The sequence below is a fragment of the Oryctolagus cuniculus genome, chromosome X (assembly GCF_051225735.1).
Source record: "Oryctolagus cuniculus isolate XC-2025 breed Fujian yellow rabbit chromosome X, ASM5122573v1, whole genome shotgun sequence".
NCBI classification, from domain to species: domain Eukaryota; kingdom Metazoa; phylum Chordata; class Mammalia; order Lagomorpha; family Leporidae; genus Oryctolagus; species Oryctolagus cuniculus.
In genome coordinates, this window is record NC_142888.1 from 27,502,019 (window position 1) to 27,526,588 (window position 24,570).

The 24,570-nt window shown below is 42.9% G+C and overlaps 1 protein-coding gene and 1 long non-coding RNA gene across 6 annotated transcripts in view; one reads left to right on the forward strand and one right to left on the reverse strand.

The window, feature by feature from the left end:
• Window positions 1–24,570, forward strand: part of LOC149119586 (uncharacterized) — a 138,501-nt gene that overhangs the window by 58,602 nt on the left and 55,329 nt on the right. The gene's annotated exons all lie outside the window — the stretch shown is intronic.
• On the reverse strand, window positions 10,009–11,266 carry LOC100344605 (casein kinase I). The gene has a single exon (XM_051826896.3). It carries the CDS (start codon window positions 11,264–11,266, stop codon window positions 10,241–10,243), a length of 1,026 nt encoding a protein of 341 aa, XP_051682856.1. The 3' UTR covers window positions 10,009–10,240.

Sequence of the window (24,570 nt, forward strand, 5' to 3'; positions counted from 1 at the left end):
AAGACATTGAACTGGGTCTCTGGGTTTTGGTTTTGGTTTTATGGCTTTTTCCTACCAAGGTTTGCCCTGCGATTATTTTCAGCGAGCCATTTCTTTTTTGTCTTCAGAGTTCTGGGTTCCTTATTGGAAGAACACAGTGTGAATACTTTAATTTTCAGGGTATGCCAATATGGGAATGCATATTCATTCATGCATTCATTCACTCACTCAATGCCTTGAGTGCCCACCATGTAGATGGCAGGAATGTAGCTTGTAACTGAAGAGTCTTGGCTAATTCTCTGAGGAATACCATAACCCAGACTGGAGGAATTAGGAATCTATGCTTCTAGTGACTTCCCGAGTAGCGGCTAAATCACGTGTAAACACTGTGGTGACTGTTGCCAGACGGTGGTCATTTTAAAGAATGCAAACTTGCTACTGCTTCCTTGAGGAATTAGGTATGTTTTTGTCTACAAAGGTGAAATCTTGTGGTTGCTGTTAAGGTGGTTCTTGTTTCTTTTTGTTCTTCATTACAACTCATATCTGCTAGTTGAAACATTACTCTTATGATGACAAATCTTGCTTAGAATCTCAAATTAGTCTAACACGCTCACTGACCTGGTTTGAGGTTTTCATCTTCTGGCTCATCTTCTGTGCTGGCTTCCAGAGCTCTCTAACAATGAATATGAGCACAAATGAGTTATAAGCAAGAAGGAAATCTAATGTGATCATGAGAGGCTGGGTAACTGTAACTTATTTAATGCAGTGCAATCAAAGACACATTATCTGGAACACACTTCTCTGCATTTAATTTTATATTCACTTATTTTTTTAATGTCATTCCTAAGGGCACACATAGTCAAGGTTCAAATACAACTGCATCACTCCAAAATCCACACTCTTTTTAAAATTTTAATGAGAAAGCGAGTAAGTAAGAGCGTTCCCATGTGCAAATGCTCCCAGTGGCTCAGCCTGGGCCTAGGCCAGGCCAAAGCTAAGAGCCAGGAAATCAGTCCAGGGTGGTGGCAGGAACCTAACTACTTGAACCATTATCTGTGGCCTCTCGTGGTCTATATTGGCAGGAAGATGGAGTCAGGAGCTGAAGGTGGGAATCAAACTCAGGTACTCCAATGTGGGGTGTGAGACTCTTAACTGATAGACCAAATACCTGTTCCTCAAAGTCCTCACTTTTCTTCTTCTTCTTTTTTAAAGATTTATTTATTTGAAAGGCAGAGATAGGGGCTGGCATTATGGTGCAACGGATTAAGCAACCACCTTTGATGGTTCTCATAAGCCACCATATGGGCATGGATCCAGTCCTAGCTGCTCTACTTCCAATCCAGCTCCCTGCTAATGAGCTTGGGAAAGCAGAGGAGGATGGTCCAAGTGCTTGGACCCCTGAACCTACATGGGAGATCCGGAAGAAGCTCTCTCCTGGTTTCAGCCTATTTTAGCCCTGGCTACTGTGGCTACTTGGGAAGTGAAGCAATTTATGGAAAATCTCTGTTTCTCCCTTTCTCTCTCTAACTTTGCCATAAATAAATAAATAAATAAATAAATCTTTTTTTAAGTGGAAAGCAGAATTACAGAGAGAGGTAGGAAGGGGGGGGCAGAGAGAGAGAGAGAGAATCTTCCATCTGTTGTTTCACTGCCAAAATGGCTGCAACAGTCAGGGCTGTGCCAGGTTGAAACCAGGAACCTGGGACTCCATATGGGTCTCCCATGTGGCTGACAGAGGCCCAAGCACTTGGGCTATCTTCTGCTGTGTTCCAGAAACATTAGCTGGGAGCTGGGTCAGAAGCAGAGCAGCCAAGACTGAAACTGGCCCTTCAGTATGGGATGCTGGCATCTAAGGTGGCAGCTTAACATGCTGTGCCACAACACTGACTCCATTTATTTTATTTTTAATTGACATAGTAATTGTGTATACTGAAAAGGTACAATATGATATTTTGATGTATATATACACAATATGGAATGATTAAATCATACTGATTGATATATCTATCACCTTACCTAATTCTAGAATGAGAACATTTATATGTTATTTTAGCCACTTTGAAGTGTGCATTATTATTAAATATAATTTAATTGACTCTGTACACTTTGCTCATGTCTCACCCCCTCAGCCTCTTGTAACCACCATTCTACTTTCTGCTTTTATGAGTTTTGACTCTTTCACATCCCACATGTAAGTGAGATTTCGTAGTATTCATTCCATGGCTGACATATTTCACTTAGTGTAATATCCTTCAGGTTCATCCATCCTATCCTAAATAACAACATTTCCTTCTTTTTTTGTGGCTGTGTAGTATTTTTTTGTGTATAGACATTCAGGCTGATTTCAAATCTTGGCTATTGCCCATAGTGCTGCAATAATTATGCAATTGCAGGTATCTCTTTGATATGCTGGTTTCATTTCCTTTGGATACATACCCAGAAATTGGATTGCTGGATTATATGTAATTCTACTGGTGTTTTGAGGACCCTCCATACTGTTCTTCCCAATGACTGTACTAGTTTACATTTCCTCTGACAGTGGGTACAGGCTACCTTTCCTCCACATCCTTGCCAACACTTATTATCTTTTTATTGTTTGATAATAGCCATTTTAACAAATATTTAGGTGATTTTAATTTACATTTCCCTGATAACTTGTGATTCCAAGCATTTGTTCATAAATTTGCTGGTCACTCACTTATCTTAATAATAGAATGTTTGGCAATTCCATTCTGCCTTTACCTTGTGCACAGGGGAATAACTGAAATGGTGAGGTTTTTTTCCTGATATTTATTTCATAATAATGACACTGTAACCAGAGAGTTCAGCACTGAAAAACTGCTATAATTTGCCGATTATTTGTTCCTCTCTTTCTGTAAATCCGATTTCTTCCCTTCTGATTGGAAATTTTTTCTCTTTCAAGAAACAAAACTGGGGGGACAGCACTGTGGCATAGCAGGGATGACAGCATCAAAAATGGGTGTCAGTTTGTATCCCAGTGTGGGGAGTAATCCGGACTGGACTAAGTTACTGGAATTAAGACTTATTCTATGCATCTGCTCTCCCACAATATGGCGCTGGGAGAGAAGTAAACAGCTTCTACACAGCTGCCTCCAGTTCAGCTAATAAACTGTAGGACTTGCTCCTGATTGGAGGAGAGCAGCGTACTCGGCGTGTGGGCAGCCGAGTTAGGATTGGCGGAGGAGGACTATAAAGGAGGAGAGAGACGGCATGCACCAGGAACATCTAAGGGGAACATCTAAGGGGAACACCTGTGCAGCCCCCCAGAGAGCCAGCCGGCGGTGTGCCGCTCCCCTGCGGAAGTGGGGAATGTGGCCAGGGGGAACTGCCCTTCCACGGAGGTGGAAGGGATAGTAGCCAACCCGGGAAGAACCAGCAGCAAACCCGGGGAGGGCCGAGCAGACGAAAGAACAGCGCAGGGTCCTGTGTCGTTCCTCCACGAAGAGGGGGAGTGACATCCCAGCTGCTCCACTTCTGATCCAGTTCTGTTAATGGCCTGGAAAAAGCAGTGGAAGATGGCCCAAGTGTTTGGGCCCCTGCCACTGACATGGGAGACCTGGAGACCTGGATGTAGTTCCTGGGTTCTGGCTTTGACCTGGCCCAGCTCTGGCTCTGGCAGGCATTAGAGCAGTGAACCAATAGATGGAAGTCTCTCTCTCTCTCTGCCCCTCCCCTTCTCTCCCACCTTCCCTATAACTCTTTCAAAATAAATAAATAAGTCTTTAAAAAAAAAGAAGCAAAACTGGAAGTAAACCAGCTCTCGAGGTGAGCATTTGGCCTAGTAATTAAAGCTCAAGTTAAGATGCTCATGTCCCACTTTGAAGTGCCTGGGTTTGACTCCCAGCTCTGACTCCTGACTCCAGCTTCCTGGTAATGCAGACAATGGGAGGCAGTGGTAATGCTTCATGTAATTTGGATCCTGTCACCCACATGGGAGATGGGATTGAGTTCCAAGCTTGTGGCTTTGGCTTACCATACTCCTGGATATTGTAGGCATCTGGGAAGTGAACCAGTGGATGTGAGCTTGATGTCTCTCTACCTCTCTCTAATTAAATATATGATGAACATTTAAAAGCATGGCTCTGGTGTGAGATCATTAGAGAAAGCTGAGGCTGTGGAAAAGAGGCAGAAACAGAGGTTTAAGGTGGAAGTCAAAGTACCTTTCCCTCTGGGGGAGGGGCTGGTAACAGTGTTTTGTACTGTGATGAGGAGTTATATCTGAAGTCATGTCATCAGAACAGTGGGAATGGCTCATCACAGGTGAATCACATTGATTGATTTGCGGATGTTGAACCATCCCTGCATACCAGGGATAAATCCCACTTGGTCTGGATGGATGATCTTTCTGATGTGTTGTTGTATTCTATTAGCGAGAATTTTATTGAGGATTTTTGCGTCTATGTTCATCAGGGATATTGGTCTATAATTTTCTTTCAGTGCTGCATCTTTCTCTGGCTTAGGGATGAAGGTGATGCTGGCTTCATAGAAAGAATTTGGGAGGATTCCATCTTTTTCGATTGTTCTGAATAGTTTGAGAAGAAATGGAATTAGTTCTTCTTTAAATGTCTGGTAGAATTCAGCAGTGAATCCATCTGGTCCTGGGCTTTTCTTTGTTGGGAGGGCCTTTATTACTGTTTCAATTTCTGTTTCAGTAATGGGTCTATTTAGGTTTTCTATGTCTTCATGGTTCAATTTAGGTAGATTGCATGTGTCCAGGAATCTATCCATTTCTGATAGGTTTTCCTGTTTGCTGGCATACAAGTCCTTGTAGTAATTTCTGATGATTCTTTTTATTTCTGTGGTGTCTGTTGTTACATTTCCTTTTTCATCTCTGATTTTATTGATTTGGGTCTTTTCTCTTCTTTTTTTAGTTAGTTGGGCCAATGGGGTGGCAATTTTGTTTATTATTTCAAAAAAACCAGCTTCTCGCTTGGCTGATTTTTAGTAATTTTTTTTGATTCAATCCTGTTAATTTCTTCTCTGATTTTAATTATTTCTCTTCTCCTACCAGATTTGGGTCTGGTTTGCTGCAGTTTTTCTAGGTCCTTGAGGTGCGCTGAAAGCTCATTTATTTGGTACCTTTCCAATTTCTTGATATAGGCACCTATTGCTATAAATTTGCCTCTCAGTACTGCTTTTGCTGTATCCCATAAGTTTTGATATGTTGTGTTGTTGTCTTCATTTACTTCCAGAAAGTTTTTGATTTCTCTTTTGATTTCTTGAATGACCCAGTGTTCATTCAGGAGCATGTTGTTCAGTCTCCATGTGATTGCATACTTTCTAGGGTTTCCTGAGTTGCTAATTTCTAGCTTCATTCCACTGTGGTCTGAGAAGCTGCATGGTATGATTCTAATTCTTTTAAATTTGCTAAGACTTGCTTTATGGCCTAGTATGTGATCAGTCCTAGAGAAGGTTCCATGCACTGCTGAGAAGAATGTAACGTCTTTAGATGTAGGATTGAAAGTTCTGTAGATATCTGTTAGATCCATTTGGGCAATAGTGTCAATTAAATCTGCTGTTTCCTTGTTGATCTTCTGTCCGGATGATCTGTCTATTTCTGAGAGTGGAGTATTGAAGACCCCCAGTACTATTGTATTGGAATCTAAGTCTCCCTTTAAGTCCCTTAACATATCTTTTAGGTGCATATACATTTATAATAGTTACATCTTCCTGTTGAATTGAACCCTTAATCATTATATAGTGCCCCTCTTTGTCTCTCTTAGCAGTTTTTGTATTAAAGTTTATTTGGTCTGATATTAATATGGCTACACCTGCTTTTTTTTGGTTTATGTTGGCATGGTATATCTTTTTCCAACCTTTCACTTTCAGTCTGCATGCATCTTTGTAAGAGAGATGTGTTTCTTGTAGACAACAAATAGTTGGGTTTTGTTCCTTAAGCCAATCAGCCAATCTGTGTCTTTTAACTGAAGAGTTAAGTCCATGAACGTTTAATGTGGCTATTGATACATAGTGACTTTGCCCTGCCATTTTCCCAGAGATATTTTCTAATATATGCTTTGAGCATCCCATGCTCTTTTACTGGTAGGTGTTCTTCCTTTACCTTCTTTCATATTGATGGCTGTGTTTCTGTGTTCTGAGTGTAGCACATCTTTAAGTATCTTTTGCAGGGACGGACAAGTGGCGGCAAAGTCTTTCAATTTCTGTTTGCTATGGAAGGTCTTTATTTCACCTTCATTCACAAATGAGAGCTTAGCAGGATATAATATTCTGGGCTGGCAATTTTTCTCTCTTAGCACCTGTGCTATGTCTCGCCATTCCCTCCTAGCCTGTAGTGTTTCTGATGAGAAGTCTGCTGTGAGTCTAATTGGAGATCCTCTGAGAGTAATCTGACGTTTCTCTCTTGCACATTTTAGGATCTTTTCTTTATGTTTCACTGCGGTGAGTTTAATTACAACGTGTCGTGGTGAGGATCTCTTTTGGTCATGTTTACTGGGGGTTCTATGAGCTTCCTGTACTAGGATGTCTCTGTCCTTCTCCAAACCTGGAAAGTTCTCTGCTAGTATCTCACTAAAAAGGCCTTCTAATCCTTTCTCCCTCTCCGTGCCTTCAGGAACTCCTAGAACGCGAATGTTGGTTTTTTTAATAGTATCCTGTAGATTCCCGACAATATTTTTTAGATTTCTAATTTCCTCTTCTTTTCTTTGGTTTGACTGTATGTTTTCCTGTGCTCTGTCTTCTAAGTCCAATATTCTCTCTTCTGTTTCACTGACTCCGTTTTTTAGACTTTCTAATGTGTTTGTCATTTGATCTATTGAGCTCTTCATTTCATTTTGGTTTCTCTTCACTATCACACTTTCCTGTTCTACTAGTTTCTGCATTTCATTTTGATTCTTCCTTAAAATTTCATTTTCACGAGAGAGATTTTCAATCCTGTCCAATAAGGATTTCTGTAGTTCAAGGATTTGCTTTTGAAAACTTCTAAATGTTCTTATCATAAATTTTTTGAAATCCGTATCTTGCATTTCTTCTATCTCATCATCTTCATAATCTTGGCTTGGGGTGTTTTGTTTATTTGGAGGCGTCATAGTGTCATCATTGATCTTGTTTCCTTGATTTTTGTGTTTGTTGCTTGGCATAGTTAATTCTTCATCCCTCACTGTGAGTTTTTTTTTTATATACTATGTCTGTGTTAAGTGGACTGCCTGCTGTTGGAGGAGCCTTGGAGGCTTGAGATGGGTGTGGCCTGAGAACTCTGCTTGGTTCTTCCGGGTTATGGGTGTGCAAAGGTGACACCCTCAGGTTATGTATGGTAAATCTCTATTTATTTATTTATTTATTTACTTATTTATTTTATTTTATTTTATTTTTTATTCAGGAGGTAAGTAATACCGCACGGCTGAGCAGAATTGATGGTATTTAGCTTCTGATCTCTGGCTTCTACCCAAAGAGTCTGTGCCGGTTCAGTTTCTCCTGCGGACTCCCACTGGGTTGCCTAGGCTACTGAATTGTAGCCTTAGCTCTCCCATTTTGTTATGTATATCCTGCGCAGGGCCTACTCTTTGTCTCTTGCTTGCCTTGCAAGTTTGGCGGAGAGAGAAACTTGTTTGTACCAGTACCCAGTACCCCACCACCCTTTTTTTTTTTTTCCTTCTCTCCTGTAGTCAGTCTGGTGAACTTTCCCACCTCAAAGCCCGCTTTCCTCTAGATTCTGTCTGCCGTTTCACCGCCAGTGTCTCCAGTTACTGAGCTCACCTCCCCTTCCAGCGCCGATGTGTAGACTCGGAGCCCTGGGCGTCCCTGCTGTCCCCGCTGGTGTCTGTGTGACATCCACTCCCCTTCCCGCACTGGCTCGCAGACCCTGCGGCTCCTGTGGCTCGGCTTCCGCGCGGTGGGTGACCCTGCTCTCCCAGTAGGTCCTCTGAGTCACAACCACTAGATCCGGAAGAGTTTCCTCTGCAATTTTTCCTGATCCTTTTTCTGAGGCTACCGTAACTCCACTTTTATTAAACTAAATTTTCCCAGACTATCGGTGCGCGTCCTCACTATTCAGCCATCTGGGCTCTGCCCCCCCCACATTTTTTAAAAGATTTATTTATTTGAAAGTCAGAGTTACACACAGAGAGAGGAGAGGCAGAGAGTGAGAGAGAGGTCTTCCATCTGCTGGTTCACTCCCTAATTGGCCGCAATGGCCTGAGCTGCGCTGATCCGAAGCCAGGAGCCAGGAGCTTCCCTTGGGTCTCCCATGTCGGTGCAGGGCCCCAAGGACTTGGGCCATCTTCTACTGCTTTCCCAGGCCACAACAGAGAGCTGGATTGGAAGAGGAACAGCCGGGTCTTGAACCAGCGCCCTTATGGGATGCTGGCGCTTCAGGCCAAGGAGTTAACCCGCTGCACCACAGAACCGTCCCCTTTCAATACTTTTTACAGAAACAGTTTTTAAGATTTCAATGAGCTTACAACAAAAAAGCTCCCATTTCAAAATAAAAATAAGATCGCAGATCATACAGATGTTTGCAGTGATTATATTTATTTAAGCAACATATATACATGGTCAGTTGTAAAACATTAACTACATTTCTGTGACAAATAAGCTTTTTTTAAAACACCAAAAAAATTATCGAGTTAATGCAGAATCCTAATGGTTATCTGATAATCACTAAGGTTTTTTTTATCTGACACGTTTTTCATGTTAATGTAATACTAAACAAAGGTAACAAATTCCATGTGGTTTATAGATACAATCCTAATAATATAATGCTAATAATATAATATACTACCTCCCTACCTTCCTCTCCCTTTCTTTCTTAATTTCTGAGATAACATTTTAAATTAATATTATAGTCAAGGACTTAATGCTCCACTAAAAGAAGAGATCAACAAGTAAAAGTGAAAAGATCCTAGTTAAGTTGTACTATAGGCAAGGATTATAAACAATAATCAAGTGTAAATAGATGGATGTTATTTCTAACACAGGTAAGCAGGCAAAGTCTTTCATCTGCTCAAACACTTGAATCTGGAGCCAGCATTGTGGCATAGCAGGTAAAAGCCACCACTTGTGATGCTGGCATCCTATAAAGGTGCTGGTTTGCGTCCCAGCTGCTCCAGTTTCCTGTTAATGACCTGGAAAAAGTCCTTGGGCCCCTGCCACCTACATGGGAGACCTGGATGAAGTTCCTGGCTCCTGGTTTCTACCTGGCCCGGTGCTGGCCATTATAGCCATCTGGGGAGTGAACCAGCGGATGGAAGATCTCCCTCTCTCTCCCTCCCTCTCTTTTTCTCTCTCTCTCTCTCTTTCTGTAAGTTTTTCAAATGAATAAATAAATATTTAACAAAACAAAAGCCAACTGTCTTAGAATCTTTTAAGTGGGCTGGCGCCGCGGCTCACTAGACTAATCCTCCGCCTTGCAGCGCCGGCACACCAGGGTCTAGTCCCGGTCGGGGCACCGGATTCTGTCCCGGTTGCCCCTCTTCCAGGCCAGCTCTCTGCTGTGGCCCGGGAAGGCAGTGGAGGATGGCCCAAGTGCTTGGGCCCTGCACCCCATGGGAGACCAGGAGAAGCACCTGGCTCCTGCCATCGGATCAGTGTGGTGCACCAGCCACAGCGCGCTGGCCGAGGTGGCCATTGGAGGGTGAACCAACGGCAAAAGGAAGACCTTTCTCTCTGTCTCTCTCTCTCACTGTCCACTCTGCCTGTCAAAAAACAAACAAACAAACAAACAAACAAAAAAAACAAGAACCTTTTAAGTGAATAACTTGCAACCCTTAGGGGTAGAAAAACCCTGAGAATCCACAGTTGTGAGAATTTACGGTCATTACAACTGTGTCTGAATACTGTTCATGCCATTTTTCTGAAAATAAGATTTCAAAGCACTATAGTTTAAAATAAAAGATCTTAACAACAACAACAAAAAACCTGGCATATGCACAGTTTCTCTGCCAATGTGTATCAATCATCTAGTAAATGTTTCCACTTGAGCAAATGCAATAGAAAACCAGACACTATGTTTCACTATCTCAGTTAATATTCACAATTACAGTGGCTACAACTTAGGATGCATGCAGCATCACCAATATGGCCCAGGACCAGTTTATAATGAAATTAAGCGATTTACACAACATACCCACTGGCTAGTGTACATGTGAACTAGAATTTCTAGAATAGGGGAGAAACAAATGCTGGTCTGATCATCGGCTCTACTTCTGCTGCACAATTCATGCTTAGAAACTTTTTCTTCGTTACTCTTGGTTTGGACAGGTTGCTTGCCTGCGGGGGTTTGGGTCTACTGCCCCTGCCTCTTGGAAGATGCTTCCTCCTCCTCCTCTTCCTCCGTTAACACTGTCCAATCAAAGGTGTTGTCGTACTCGTGGTTCAGGTTTTGGAAAAGGTTGCGGAATAGCTGCCTCAGATAGGTGTAATCGGGTGTCTCGTCGAACTGCAGCCCACGGCAGTAGTTTAAGTAGGTGGCAAACTCTTGAGGAAAGCCCTCACACAGAACTTCAACAGGCGTGGCCATCTTCTTTTCGCAAGTCATTTTAAGGCCTTGTTTCCTTGCCATAGCCTTTACGCCTTGCCACGGCAGGCTGCCTCTATTAAAGTATATCAGAATGTAGCCTAAGGCCTCCAGGTCATCTCGGCGGCTCTGCTCGATGCCACACTGTGCGTTGATGCTAGCGTATCGGGCGGTGCCAGCGAAGTTCTTGTCCGTTCTGTACGGAATGTGTTCATTTGTATCGCTGTCTCTGTACTTTTTGGCCAAGCCAAAATCAATAAGGTATAACTGTTCTCGTGACGAGGCAGCTGAGCCCTGAAGCCTGTTTCTTTTCCTCTTTCCCGGTGGAGATTCCAAGCACTTTCGACAGTAACATCCAGTGCCCATGAGGAAGTTTTCCGGCTTAATGTCTCTGTGTACGAAATCATTCATATGCACATGCTCAATTCTGCTGATCATCTGGTCAGCCAACATCAGGATAGTTTTCATGGAGAACCTTCTGGAACAAAAGTTGAAGAGCTCTTCGAGGCTAGGTCCCAGAAGATCCATGACCAGCACATTGTACTCGTTTTCCTGCCCGAACCACTGTATGCGGGGGACGCCGACGCCACCCCGAAGAATCGTATAGAGCATGCTCTCGTGCAGCAGCATGGGGTGCTTGGCCTTCTGTAACTCTAGCTTCACGGCCAACTGCTTGCCGTTGCTGAGGTTAACTGCCAGATAAATTTCGCCAAAGGCGCCACACCCGATCTTTCTCAGCAGTTTGTAGTTCCCTCCGACTATGAATTCGGTCTTGCCGCCACCCGTGCTCGCCATCCTGAAAGACAAGGATGGAGGCTGAGGTAAAATCCCAGCACCTCTGAGGGGAGAACCGAGGGCGCTGGGGCTCGTCTACGCGGCAACGCTGAGGAGGTGAGGGGTAGCGGGAAGTGGCCACCGGAGGCTTTTCCCGGCGTTTTGGGACCCAGAACCTACCCACAGGGACTCAGTCACTGGGTACTCACTCGGATTCTTTTTCGTGAGGCGGCCGATTCTGAGGGGCTTCCTCAGGGACAGTGCGCTCGGCCACTTGTTGGTTGCTGGACAGCGGCGAGCTGCCTCGCTGCCACTACAGTGTTGCGGGCTGGAAAAGCGGCGCGGTGGGTTTGGGTGACGATACTGCTGCCACCAGTGACTCTGGTCTGGAATGAAGAGACCCCTGTCACTCCACCGCTGCCGCCTTCTCCTCACTCCAGCTCCTGCCAACACAGAATGCCCCTAGTTCCCAGAAACCACCTCTTCACAGAGCAGAGCACTCTGGGAAGCCTAATCTGCATGAACTATATTTGGAAGCCCTCGCAAACGTAACAACTTATACTTCAGGAGAAGCTGAAACACTATCTGTCCAGCAACTGTGTATGAGGGAGGGGAGAGAGGGAGAGAGGGAGAGAGAGAGAGAGAGAGCAGCAGAGAGAACGAGAGAAAGAAGTAGATGTAGAGAGAGAGAAAAATAGAGAACTTTAATATTGGTAAGGTGGTTAGATTATAAATAACAAATATAATACAGGAATGTAGCTGAGACTTAGAGTAAATGAAACTATGTAGGAGCAAGTTAAGTCCTTTTTCCTGTGGTCCACTGCTGGTCTAACTAGAGTTTCCCCCGTCCTATTTGCCATTCTGCCTCCCAACATTACAGGAGAATCACTCACTGGTCATTTTAAAATAAATCAATGAATCCTTGCTGCAGCTCATCATGGAGCACCTTTTGAGAGCTGCCCAAGTGAAAAACATCCCAATTATAACCCAGTGCTTGCTCACAGAACCCAATTGGGGACTCAGAGTTGAAATCAATATTTTCCAGATGTTTCTCTTCTCACTCAAAGTCTCATCAGTGTATGGTTGTACCTCAGGTTTTTTTTTTTTTTTTTACCTGCTCTAGAGGCTGACTACTTCTCTTATGGAGAAGGAGGCTGTAGTGCACAATTCAATATGTGTCTTCTATATACCACTGCGTTAGTTAGATTTTCATTACTATAATAAAATATCGGAGACAGTTTCCTTACAAACAAATGCTTCATGTAGCTCACAGCTTTGGAGGCTCATAGTCCAAACAGCATGGTATAGACTTGGCCTCTGGCAGTTAGGCCCAGAGGTGGATGGCAAAGTGCATGCAGAGGAAGGACCGTATATGGATAGTAAGGAAGCAAGTGAGAGGCTTATTCCAAACTCAAGCTTCCGTAATGCTATCATGAGAGCTACATTTCAAGGGCAAGCCCCCAGTGACCTAAGTACTTCCCACTAGGACCATCTCCTAGACACAATAATTGGATTAAGTTTCTACTTTCTTAGCACCATTAAATTATGACTTCAGGGTTTAAAGTCTTGACTGAGTTCAGGGACCAAATCATATTCAAACCACAGCAACTGCTCGGCATTTATTTTATCAGACGATTCAAGACATAACTTCCAAATTTGTTGAAAATCCATCTAGTCATTTCCACATGACGTGATGGCAGTCAGCCAGAAACTTGATTTTATTTACTTAAATGAGAAACTTTTGATTTTTACCCTAAGCTTTGACTGATCTGAACTTTCCAACAGCTGTTTCTGACTGAGGCAGAAAGAGTGAGGAGTGCCTTTGGAGCTCATGATTTCCTAACATGCAGGCCAATGCTAGGATCTTTTCAATACAGCCCTAATAACCAATGGACAGGGTGCTTTCAGACCTCAGTAGCTACTTGAGAGTTTCTTTGAGTTGTTGGGCATCTAAATTTGGGGTGTCTTCAATTCGTGTGTCTTGCAGTCAAAATCTCATCCTTCCATCCTGGATGTGGGATGCAGAAGTGAGGAGAGTGAGCTATTGCTTCATTCCTAAACATCTTTGAGTGATACAAAGGTGGTTATGGTATGTGACCAACGAGATTTCAGACAGAGGTGGTAATGAGAAATGGGAATGGACAACCACGCCTGGTTCTCTTTTATTTATAAAAATATGGTAGGGAAATCCATTGAGATTTTAAGTTGTGCTTTGTTCTCACTTTCTTTTTGCTTTTGAGGTTCCAAGAGGGTTTACTGGCTAGATCATTTCTGCCATCTTGGGGGATATTTATGTAACACGGCTGAGTTCCGTTCTGTGTTCCACTTCCCTTTCTGGCTTTTGTTTTGTTTTCTTTTTTTTTAATTTTTTTTAATTTTTTTTTATTTTTTTGACAGGCAGAGTGGACAGTGAGAGAGAGAGACAGAGAGAAAGGTCTTCCTTTTGCCGTTGGTTCACCCTCCAATGGCTGCCGCGGCCGGCGCGCTGCGGCCGGCGCACCGCGCTGATCCGATGGCAGGAGCCAGGAGCCAGGTGCTTTTCCTGGTCTCCCATGGGGTGCAGGGCCCAAGCACCTGTGCCATCCTCCACTGCACTCCCTGGCCACAGCAGAGGGCTGGCCTGGAAGAGGGGCAACCGGGACAGAATCCGGCGCCCCGACCGGGACTAGAACCCGGTGTGCCGGCGCCGCTAGGCGGAGGATTAGCCTAGTGAGCCGCGGCGCCGGACTCTTTTTTTTTAAATTTTTAATGAATATAGATTTCCAAAGTACAGCTTATGGACTACATTGGCTCCCCCACCCCGATGACTTCCCTCCCACCCACAACCCTCCCCTTTCCCGCTCTCTCTCCCCATCCATTCATATCAAGATTCATTTTCAATTTTCTATATATATAGAAGATCAGTTTAGTATACATTAAGTAAAGATTTCAACAGTTTGCACCCACATAGAAACACAAAGTGAAAAATACTGTTTGAGTACTCGTTTTAGCATTAAATCTCAATGTACAGCACATTAAGGACAGAGATCCTACATGAGGAGTAAGTGCACAGTGACTCCTGTTGTTGACTTTACAAATTGACACTCCTCTTTATGGCATCAGTAATTTCCCTATGCTCCAGTCATGAGTTTCCAAGGCTATGGAAGCCTTTTGAGTTCTCTGACTCTTAACTTATTTAGACAAGGTCATAGTCAAAGTGGAGGTTCTCTCCTCCCTTCAGAGAAAGGTACCTCCTTCCTTGAAGACCTGTTCTTTCCATTGGGATCTCACTCACAGAGATCTTTCATTTAGTGTTTTGTCTTTTTTTTTTTTTTTTTTTTTTGCCAGAGTGTCTTGGCTTTCCATGCCTGAAATACTCTCATGGGCTTTTCAGCCAGATCTGAATGCCTTTAGGGCTGATTCTGAGGCCAGAGTACTGTTTAGGACATCTGCCATTCTATGGCTCTACTGTGTATCTTGCTTCCCATGTTGGATCGCTCTCCCCTTTATTTATTCTATCGGTTAGTATTAGCAGGCACTAGACATGTTTATGTGCTCCCTTTGACTCTTAGTCCTTTCATTATGATCAATTGTGAACTGAAATTGATCACTTGGGCTAGTGAGATGGCATTGGTACATGCCACCTTGATGGGATTGAATTGGAATCCCCTGGTATGTTTCTAACTCTACCATTTGGGGCAAGTCAGCTTGAGCATGTCCCAAATTATACATCTCTTCCCTCTCTTATTCCCACTCTTATATTTAACAGGGATCACATTTCAGTTAATTTTCAACACTTAAGAATAACTGTGTATTAATTACAGAATTAAACAGTCATATTAAGTAGAACAGACAAAATACTAAGAGGGATAATGTATTAAGTTGTTCATTAACAGTCAGAGCTATGCTGATCAAGTCACCATTTCTCATAGTGTCCATTTCACTTCAACAGGTTTCCTTTTTGGTGTTCAGTCAGTCATCACCGATCAGGGAGAACATATGATATTTGTCCCTTTGGGACTGGCTTACTTCACTCAGCATGATGTGTTCCAGATTCCTCCATTTTGTTGCAAATGACTGGATTTCATTGTTTCTTACTGCGGTATAGTATTCTAAAGAGTACATATCCCATAATTTCTTTATCCAGTCTACCGTTGATGGGCATTTAGGTTGGTTCCAGGTCTTAGCTATTGTGAATTGAGCTGCAATAAACATTAGGGTGCAGACCGCTTTTTTGTTTGCCAAGTTAAATTCCAAGGAGTGGGATGGCTGGGTCGAACGGTAGGGTTATCTTCGGGTTTCTGAGGAATCTCCAGACTGACTTCCATAGTGGCTTGACCAGTTTGCATTCCCACCAACAGTGGGTTAGTGTCCCTTTTTCCCCACATCCTCGCCAGCATCTGTTGTTGGTAGATTTCTGCATGTGAGCCATTCTAACCGGGGTGAGGTGAAACCTCATTGTGGTTTTGATTTGCATTTCCCTGATTGCTAGCGACCTTGAACATTTTTTCATGTGCCTGTTGGCCATTTGGATTTCCTCTTTTGAAAATGTTTGAAAATGTTCAAGGTCACGGTATGGGGGGGGAAGCCATTGTAATCCATAAGTCGTACTTTGGAAATTTATATTCATTAAATAAAAGTTAAAAAAAAAGCAAAATGTCTATTGAGGTCCTTGGCCCATCTCTTAAGTGGGTTGTTGGTTTTGTTTTTGTGGAGTTTCTTGATCTCTTTGTAGATTCTGGTTATTAACCCTTTATCTGTTGCATAGTTGGAAATATTTTTCCCATTCTGTCGGTTGTCTCTTCACTCTCCTGACTGTTTCTTTTGCAGTACAGAAACTTCTCAATTTGATGCAATCCCAATAGTTGATTTTGGCTTTGACTGCCTATGCCTCCCGGGTCTTTTCCAGAAACTCTTTGCCTGTGCCGATATCTTGAAGGGTTTCTCCAATGTTATCTAATAATTTGATGGTGTCAGGTTGTAGATTTAGGTCTTTAATCCATGTTGAGTGGATTTTTTGTGTAAGGTGAAAGGTAGGGGTCTTGCTTCATGCTTCTGCACGTGGAAATCCAATTTTCCCAGCACCATTTATTGAATAGACTGTCCTTGCTCCAGGGATTGGTTTTAGATCCTTGATCAAATATAAGTTGTCTGTAGATGTTTGGGTTGATTTCTGGTGTTTCAATTCTGTTCCATTGGTCTATGCATCTGTTTCTGTACCAGTACCATGCTGTTTTGATTACAACTGCCCTGTAGTATGCCCTGAAATCTGGTATTGTGATGCCTCCGGCTTTGTTTTTGTTGTACAAGATTGCTTTAACTATTCAAGGTCTCTTGTGCCTCCATATGAATTTCAGCATCATTTTTTCCAGATCTGAGAAGAATGTCTTTGGTATCTTGATGGGAATTGCATTGAATCTATAAATTGCTTTTGGGAGAATGGACATTTTGATGATGTTGATTCTTCCAACCCATGAGCATGGAAGATTTTTCCATTTTTTGGTATCCTCTTCTATTTCTTTCTTTAAGATTTTGTAATTCTCATGGTAGAGATCTTTAACATCCTTGGTTAAGTTTATTCCAAGGTATTTGATTGTTTTTGTAGCTATTGTGAATGGGATTGATCTTAGAATTTCTTTCTCAGCCGTGGCATTGCTTGTGTATACAAAGGCTGTTGATTTTTGTGCATTGATTTTATATCCTGCCACTTTAACAAACTCTTCTATGAGTTCTAATAGTCTCTTAGTAGAGTTCTTTGGATCCTCTAAGTAAAGAATCATATCGTCTGCAAAGAGGGATAGTTTGACTTCTTCCTTCTCAATTTGTATTCCTTTAATTTCTTTTTCTTGTCTGATGGCTCTGGCTAAAACTTCCAGAACTATGTTAAATAGCAGTGGTGAGAGTGGGCATCCCTGTCTGGTGCCAGATCTCAGTGGAAATGCTTCCAACTTTTCCCCATTCAATAGGATGCTGGCCGTGGGTTTTTCATAAATTGCTTTGATTATATTGAGGAATGTTCCTTCTATACCCAATTTGCATAGAGTTTTCCTAATGAAATGGTGTTGAATTTTATCGAATGCTTTCTCTGCATCTATTGAGATAATCATATGGTTTTTCTTCTGCAGTCTGTTAATGTGGTGAATCACATTGATTGATCTGTGAATGTTGAACCATCGCTGCATACCAGGGATAAATCCCACTTGGTCTGGGTGGATCATTTTTCTGATGTGTTGTTGTATTCTATTGGTGAGAATTTTATTGAGGATTTTTGCATCTATGTTCATCAGGGATATTGGTCTATAATTTTCTTTCAGTGCTGCATCTTTCTCTGGCTTAGGGATTAAGGTGATGCTGGCTTCATAGAAAGAATTTGGGAGGATTCCATCTTTTTCGATTGTTCTGAATAGTTTGAGAAGAAATGGAATTAGTTCTTCTTTAAATGTCTGGTAGAATTCAGCAGTGAATCCATCTGGTCCTGGGCTTTTCTTTGTTGGGAGGGCCTTTATTACTGTTTCAATTTCTGTTTCAGTTATGGGTCTATTTAGGTTTTCTATGTCTTCATGGTTCAATTTAGGTAGATTGCATGTGTCCAGGAATCTATCCATTTCTGATAGGTTTTCCTGTTTGCTGGCATACAAGTCCTTGTAGTAATTTCTGATGATTCTTTTTATTTCTGTGGTGTCTGTTGTTACATTTCCTTTTTCATCTCTGATTTTATTGATTTGGGTCTTTTCTCTTCTTTTTTTAGTTAGTTGGGCCAATGGGGTGGCAATTTTGTTTATTTTTTCAAAAAACCAGCTTCTCGCTTGGCTGATTTTTTGTAATTTTTTTTGGATTCAATCCTGTTAATTGCTTCTCTGATTTTAATTATTTCTCTTCTCCTACCAGATTTGGGTCTGGTTTGCCGCAGTTTTTCTAGGTCTTTGAGATGCGCTGAAAGCTCATTTATTTGGTACCTTTCCAATTTCTTGATATAGGCACCTATTGCTATAAACTTGCCTCTCAATACTGCTTTTGCTGTATCCCATAAGTTTTTTTTTTATTTTTTTTTATTTATTTTTTATTTTTTGACAGGCAGAGTGGACAGTGAGAGAGAGAGACAGAGAGAAAGGTCTTCCTTTGCCGTTGGTTCACCCTCCAATGGCCGCCGCGGCCGGCGCGCTGCGGCCGGCGCACCGCGCTGATCCGATGGCAGGAGCCAGGAGCCAGGTGCTTTTCCTGGTCTCCCATGGGGTGCAGGGCCCAAGCACCTGAGCCATCCTCCACTGCACTCCCTGGCCACAGCAGAGAGCTGGCCTGGAAGAGGGGCAACCGGGACAGAATCCGGCGCCCCAACCGGGACTAGAACCCGGTGTGCCGGCGCCGCTAGGCGGAGGATTAGCCCAGTGAGCCACGGCGCCGGCCCTATAAGTTTTGATATGTTGTGTTGTTATCCTCATTTACTTCCAGAAAGTTTTTGATTTCTCTTTTGATTTCTTGAATGACCCAGTGTTCATTCAGGAGCATGTTGTTCAGTCTCCATGTGTTTGCATACTTTCTAGGGTTTCCTGAGTTGCTAATTTCCAGCTTCATTCCGCTGTGGTCTGAGAAGCTGCATGGTATGATTCTAATTCTTTTAAATTTGCTGAGACTTGCTTTATGGCCTAGTATGTGATCAGTCCTAGAGAAGGTTCCATGCACTGCTGAGAAGAATGTAAAGTCTTTAGATGTAGGATTGAAAGTTCTGTAGATATCTGTTAGATCCATTTGGGCAATAGTGTCAATTAAATCTGCTGTTTCCTTGTTGATCTTCTGTCCGGATGATGTGTCTATTTCTGAGATTGGAGTATTGAAGTCCCCCAGTACTACTGTATTGGAATCTAAATCTCCCTTTAAGTCCCTTAACATATCTTTTAAATAGATGGGTGCCCTGTAATTAGGTGCATATACATTTATAATAGTTACATCTTCCTGTTGAATTGAACCCTTAATCATTATATAGTGTCCCTCTTTGTCTCTCTTAACAGTTTTTGTATTAAAGTTTATTTTGTCTGATATTAATATGGCTACACGTGCTTTTTTTGGTTTCTGTTGGCATGGAATATCTTTTTCCAACCTTTCACTTTCAGTCTGCATGCATCTTTGTAAGAGAGATGTGTTTCTTGTAGACAAAAAATAGTTGGGTTTTGTTCCTTAAGCCAATCAGCCAATCGGTGTCTTTTAACTGAAGCGTTAAGTCAATTAACGTTTAATGTGACTATTGATATGTAGTGACTTTGCCCTACCATTTTCCCAGAGATATTTTCTAATATATGCTTTGAACTTCCCATGCTCTTTTACTGGTAGGTCTTCTTCCTTTACCTTCTTTCATATTGATGGCTGTGTTTCTGTGTTTCTGAGTGTAGCACATCTTTAAGTATCTTTTGCAGGGCCGGACAAGTGGCGGCAAAGTCTTCAATTTCTGTTTGCTATGGAAGGTCTTTATTTCACCTTCATTCACAAATGAGAGCTTAGCAGGATATAATATTCTGGGCTGGCAATTTTTCTCTCTTAACACCTGTGCTATGTCTCGCCATTCCCTCCTAGCCTGTAGTGTTTCTGATGAGAAGTCTGCTGTGAGTCTAATTGTAGATCCTCTGAGAGTAATCTGATGTTTCTCTCTTACACATTTTAGGATCTTTTCTTTATGTTTCACTGTGGTGAGTTTAATTACAACGTGTCGTGGTGAGGATCTCTTTTGGTCGTGTTTACTGGGGGTTCTATGAGCTTCCTGTACTAGGATGTCTCTTGTGTTTGTTGCTTGGCATAGTTAATTCTTTTTCCCTCACTGTGGGTTTTTTTTAAATACTATGTCTGTGTTAAGTGGACTTCCTGCTGTTGGAGGTGCCTTGCAGGCTTGAGACGGGTGTGGCCTGAGAGCTCTGCTTGGTTCTTCCGGGTTACGGGTGTGCAAAGATGACACCCTCAGGTTATGCGTGGTAAATCTCTATTTATTTATTTATTTACTTATTTATTTTATTTTATTTTATTTTTTATTCAGGAGGTAAGTAATACCGCACGGCTGAGCAGAATTGATGGTATTTAGCTTCTGATCTCTGGCTTCTACCCAAAGAGTCTGTGCCGGTTCAGTTTCTCCTGCGGACTCCCACTGGGTTGCCTAGGCTACTGAATTTAGCCTTAGCTCTCCCCTTTTGTTATCTATATCCCGAGTGTGGCCTGCTCTTTGTCTCTTGCTCGCCTTTGCAAGGTTGGCGGAGAGAGAAACTTGTTTGTACCAGTACCCCCCCCACCCTTTTTTTTTTTTCCTTCTCTCCTGTAGTCAGTCTGGTGAACTTTCCCACCTCAAAGCCCGCTTCCCCGCCAATGTCTCTGGTTACTGAGCTCACCTCCCCTTCCAGCGCCGATGTGTGGACTCGGAGCCCTGGGCGTCCCTGCTCTCCCCACTGGTGTCTGTGTGGCATCCACTCCCCTTCCCGCACTGGCGCACAGACCCTGCGGATCCCGCAGCTCGGTTTCCACGCAGTGGGCGACCTTGCTCTCCCCGTGGGTCCTCCGAGTCACAGCCACTAGATCCGGAAGAGTTTCCTCTGCAATTTTTTCCTGATCCTTTTTCTGAGGCTACCGTAACTCTACTTTCATTAAACTAAATTTTCCCGGACTATTGCTGCACGCCCTCACTATTCCACCATCTTGGCTCCGCGCCCCCTCTGATTTTTGTTTTCAAAAAGCACAGCATGGAATGTTACAGGTTGGGGAAGGAGTTGTATTTTCTTCCACCATTTATTATGAGAAATTTCAAACATACAGCAAAATTGAAAAAAAAAATTTATAGTGAATTCCCATTGCTCACCATCTAGATCTCACTGTTCACATTCTTCTTTTTTTTTTTTTTGACAGGCAGAGTGGACAGTGAGAGAGACAGAAAGAAAGGTCTTCCTTTGCCATTGGTTCACCCTCTAATGGCCACCAAGGCCAGCACTCTGCATCCGGCGCACCACGCTGATCCGAAGGCAGGAGCCAGGTGCTTATCCTGGTCTCCCATGGGGTGCAGGGCCCAAGCACTTGGGCCATCCTCCACTGCACTCCCGGGCCACAGCAGAGAGCTGGCCTGGAAGAGGGGCAACTGGGACAGAATCCGGCGCCCCGACCGGGACTAGAACCCAGTGTGCCGGCACCGCAAGGCAGAGGATTAGCCTATTGAGCCACGGCACCAGCCACTGTTCACTTTCTAAGTACTTGGTTTCTAGCATTCACCCATCCTTCTCTGCACTCAGAAAGCTACAGAGGAAAAGAAGGGAAATCTCTCTGAGAGGAGAAATGAGCTTCATATGCAATGAGGGCTCATAGTCCTGGCTTTCACAGTGCCTGGATGGTAGAAATAAACATGAGAAGGGTACAACTAGGAGGGATGCGTGGGAAGTAGATCCTCAGGCACTGACAGGAGATCTATGTTCCGGGGACCATGGGGCCCCCAACACTGGTGGTAGTGAAGATGAACTGAAGACCAGAGAGCTTTCCCTGACCTTGTAGGGCTGTGTCAAACCCTTGGAGGAGCTTGAACAATTTTCGGTCATCAAAAAGAGGGAAATCCCTAATGAGTTGGTGTTAGGTATAATTTTAGTTTTGAAAAACAATGCACATTTATTTGCACACCTGGATTTTTAGAATCCACTTCATGTTCGCTATAAATCTACTTGCTTATGGGAACTTCACCTTGGGCAATTACATGATACAGGGGAAAAAAAGATTCTTGAAGGTGTTTTGTACCTTTCTGGTAAGCAGTGGTTTGAATGTCTCAAGAGTTGAAGGAAGGCTCTTTGAGAGTGATGCCTGCGTCTGCTTGCTTAATTCAGAACTACAGTCACCTAAATTCAGTCTCCAGTTTAATGTTACCTTTTAACCAGAGCAATTATTTTTTTTCATTATCTACCTGTAATCTCCTGCTTAAGGAGAATGGGAGGTATAATTTAAAGTGTAGCTGTGGGAGGGGTGCATCAAAGAAGGAACCGATAATGAGCCACGGTTGGTTTCCTGATTTCCACTGGATAAAAGATGTCAAATTAAATGTTTCTTCACAAAGAGTAGAAAATTATATCAATTTTCATTCTTTGGTCCCAATCTCCTGTTAAGGAAGCAATTCTATTCAAAGGGACTGTCCCTTTAGAATAAAGCATTTGTAGGCACTGTTTTGTCCTAACTCCCCTAATACATGTTTAACTGCAAGGTGTGATGTGGAGGTTGTATGGCTTAATGGATCTTTTCACATCCAGGGATGCTATTTGAATCATATTGTTACCAAGCCAGAGTTGGTGGCTCAACTAAGCATCTTTGGTCCATGTTCTATAATAAATCACACATTCGGGGTCCTGAAGCTTTAGCTCAAGGCCCTGGATTTCAATCTGTGCTCGTTTCCTGTTTCCTCCCCCAGCCTCTGTTTTTCCATAAAGGAATAATGTCAGCTTAAGAAGCAGCTCTGCTATTGGCCTGTATGGGGCTGCTCTGTTACTTGTGAGCAAATTTTTGAGCTGTATTTTAGAAGATAAGGAAGGATCAGGTAAAGAGCTACTGAGAACTCAAGATAAAACAGCCCCACCAGTCACAGTGACTGGTGAGGCTGGAACAAGCTGGCTTCTGTAGATGCCATCTTGTGCTGGCTACAGGCATAGGGGCAGACCCTCCAGCCATGGAATGCATCCCTGCCCTCTGGATTCTGGGCTTTATGAAATGGCCATAACAAGAATTGTACACTGCCTGACAAATACAGAAGCAGGTTAAGTTAGAGGGATATTGGCAGGCCTGTGTTATTATAAAAGAGATAGGATTGACAGAGAACTTAGTCCAGAAATGCCCCCTGTACTTTGACTCTAGTCTAGTCCATGCCTTTGTGTGTACTATGAGTTGGTAACATTCTCAGTGTAGTGCCTGGCACAGCACAAACCCTCAATGAGTGTTTTAATGAATGAATGAACTGATCCCAAACAAAACCAAGACAACAAAGATGTCTCTTGTTGGGGATCTCAGATTTTATCCTTTTGTTCTTTAGATAGACTATTTAAAAACTAATTTAAAAGGGAGAGGGAGAAGGAGAAAGAAGGAGAGGGCGAGGGAGAGAGGCAGAGATAGAGACAGACAGACAGGGAAGGAGAGATCTTTGATTCACAGATTCTCCAAATGCTTGCAACAGCCAGACTGGGTCAGGCTGAAACCGGGAGCCTGCAACTCATTTCAGGTTCCCCACATGAGTGACAGGGACCCAAGTACTTGAGCTTTCACTCGCTGCTTCCCAGGCAGTACTCCAGTAGGAAGCTGGATCAGAAGTCAAGCCAGGGCTTGAGCCAGATATTCTTCCATGGGATGTGAACATCCAAAGTGGTGACAATGACAATGACTGTACCAAATGCCTTCTCCTTGGCTAAACTTCTTAAAAGACAGCCTAGAGAATAATGCTTTTATTCAGACCAGTTTTCTTTGGGTCTGTTAGGGAGAAGTCAGACTAACCCACCACTTATGCTGGTTTCTGCTTGGTGAGCCAGCTAGAAAGAGGCAAGGGGCTCCTTACAGTATTTCGGACTTAGGAAATGTTATTCATTGACCAAAGCCCTGGGTAGAGGGCAGGATGAATTTGAACAGTCATAGACTCCTGTCACATGAGCAGTGAGTTAGTGCTACCTGAATGGTCAAGGTAATATTGTGTCCATAGTATTGAGGCTCAGCATATGAAACAGTAGACAAGTGGAGGTGGAGGATTAGAGTAGGATGGAATAGGAAGAAAATCATGACATCCTCAAACAGCTTTTTACATTTTTTATTTGAGAGAGAGACAGACACACACAGAAGGAGTTCCAGTTCCATCTGCTGATTCACTCCCCAAATGTCCATAAGGGCTGTGCCTGCGTCAGAGCCAAAGCTTGAGAGCCAAGGACACAATCCAGGTGCCCTACATGGATGGCAGGTGCTCAATTACTTGAGCCATCTCTGTTGCCTCCCACAGTATGCATTAGCATGAAGCTGGAATCAGTAACCAGAGCTGAGAATTGAAACCAGGTTTTCCAATGTGGTATGTGTGTGTCTTAACTGCTAGGCTGAATACCCACCTGTCAAAATATTTTTCAATTGACATAAATGATTGATTTAAAAAAAAATAAATGTGTTAGCTGTGTTGAGTATAGGTTCCCACAAGGGGACAAGAACAGGGCTATTCCATCAGTCCTATAATCCATCATGGTTACTCTGCAGTTGCCATGATAGATATACACCACTATGCAATGTGCTGTTGCATACAGAGAAGAACATGAGCAGTGTGGTGGACTTCGAGGAGATTAAAGTGGATTTTGTCTTCCCAACCAGAAGTGTTGTTTTATTGTCTG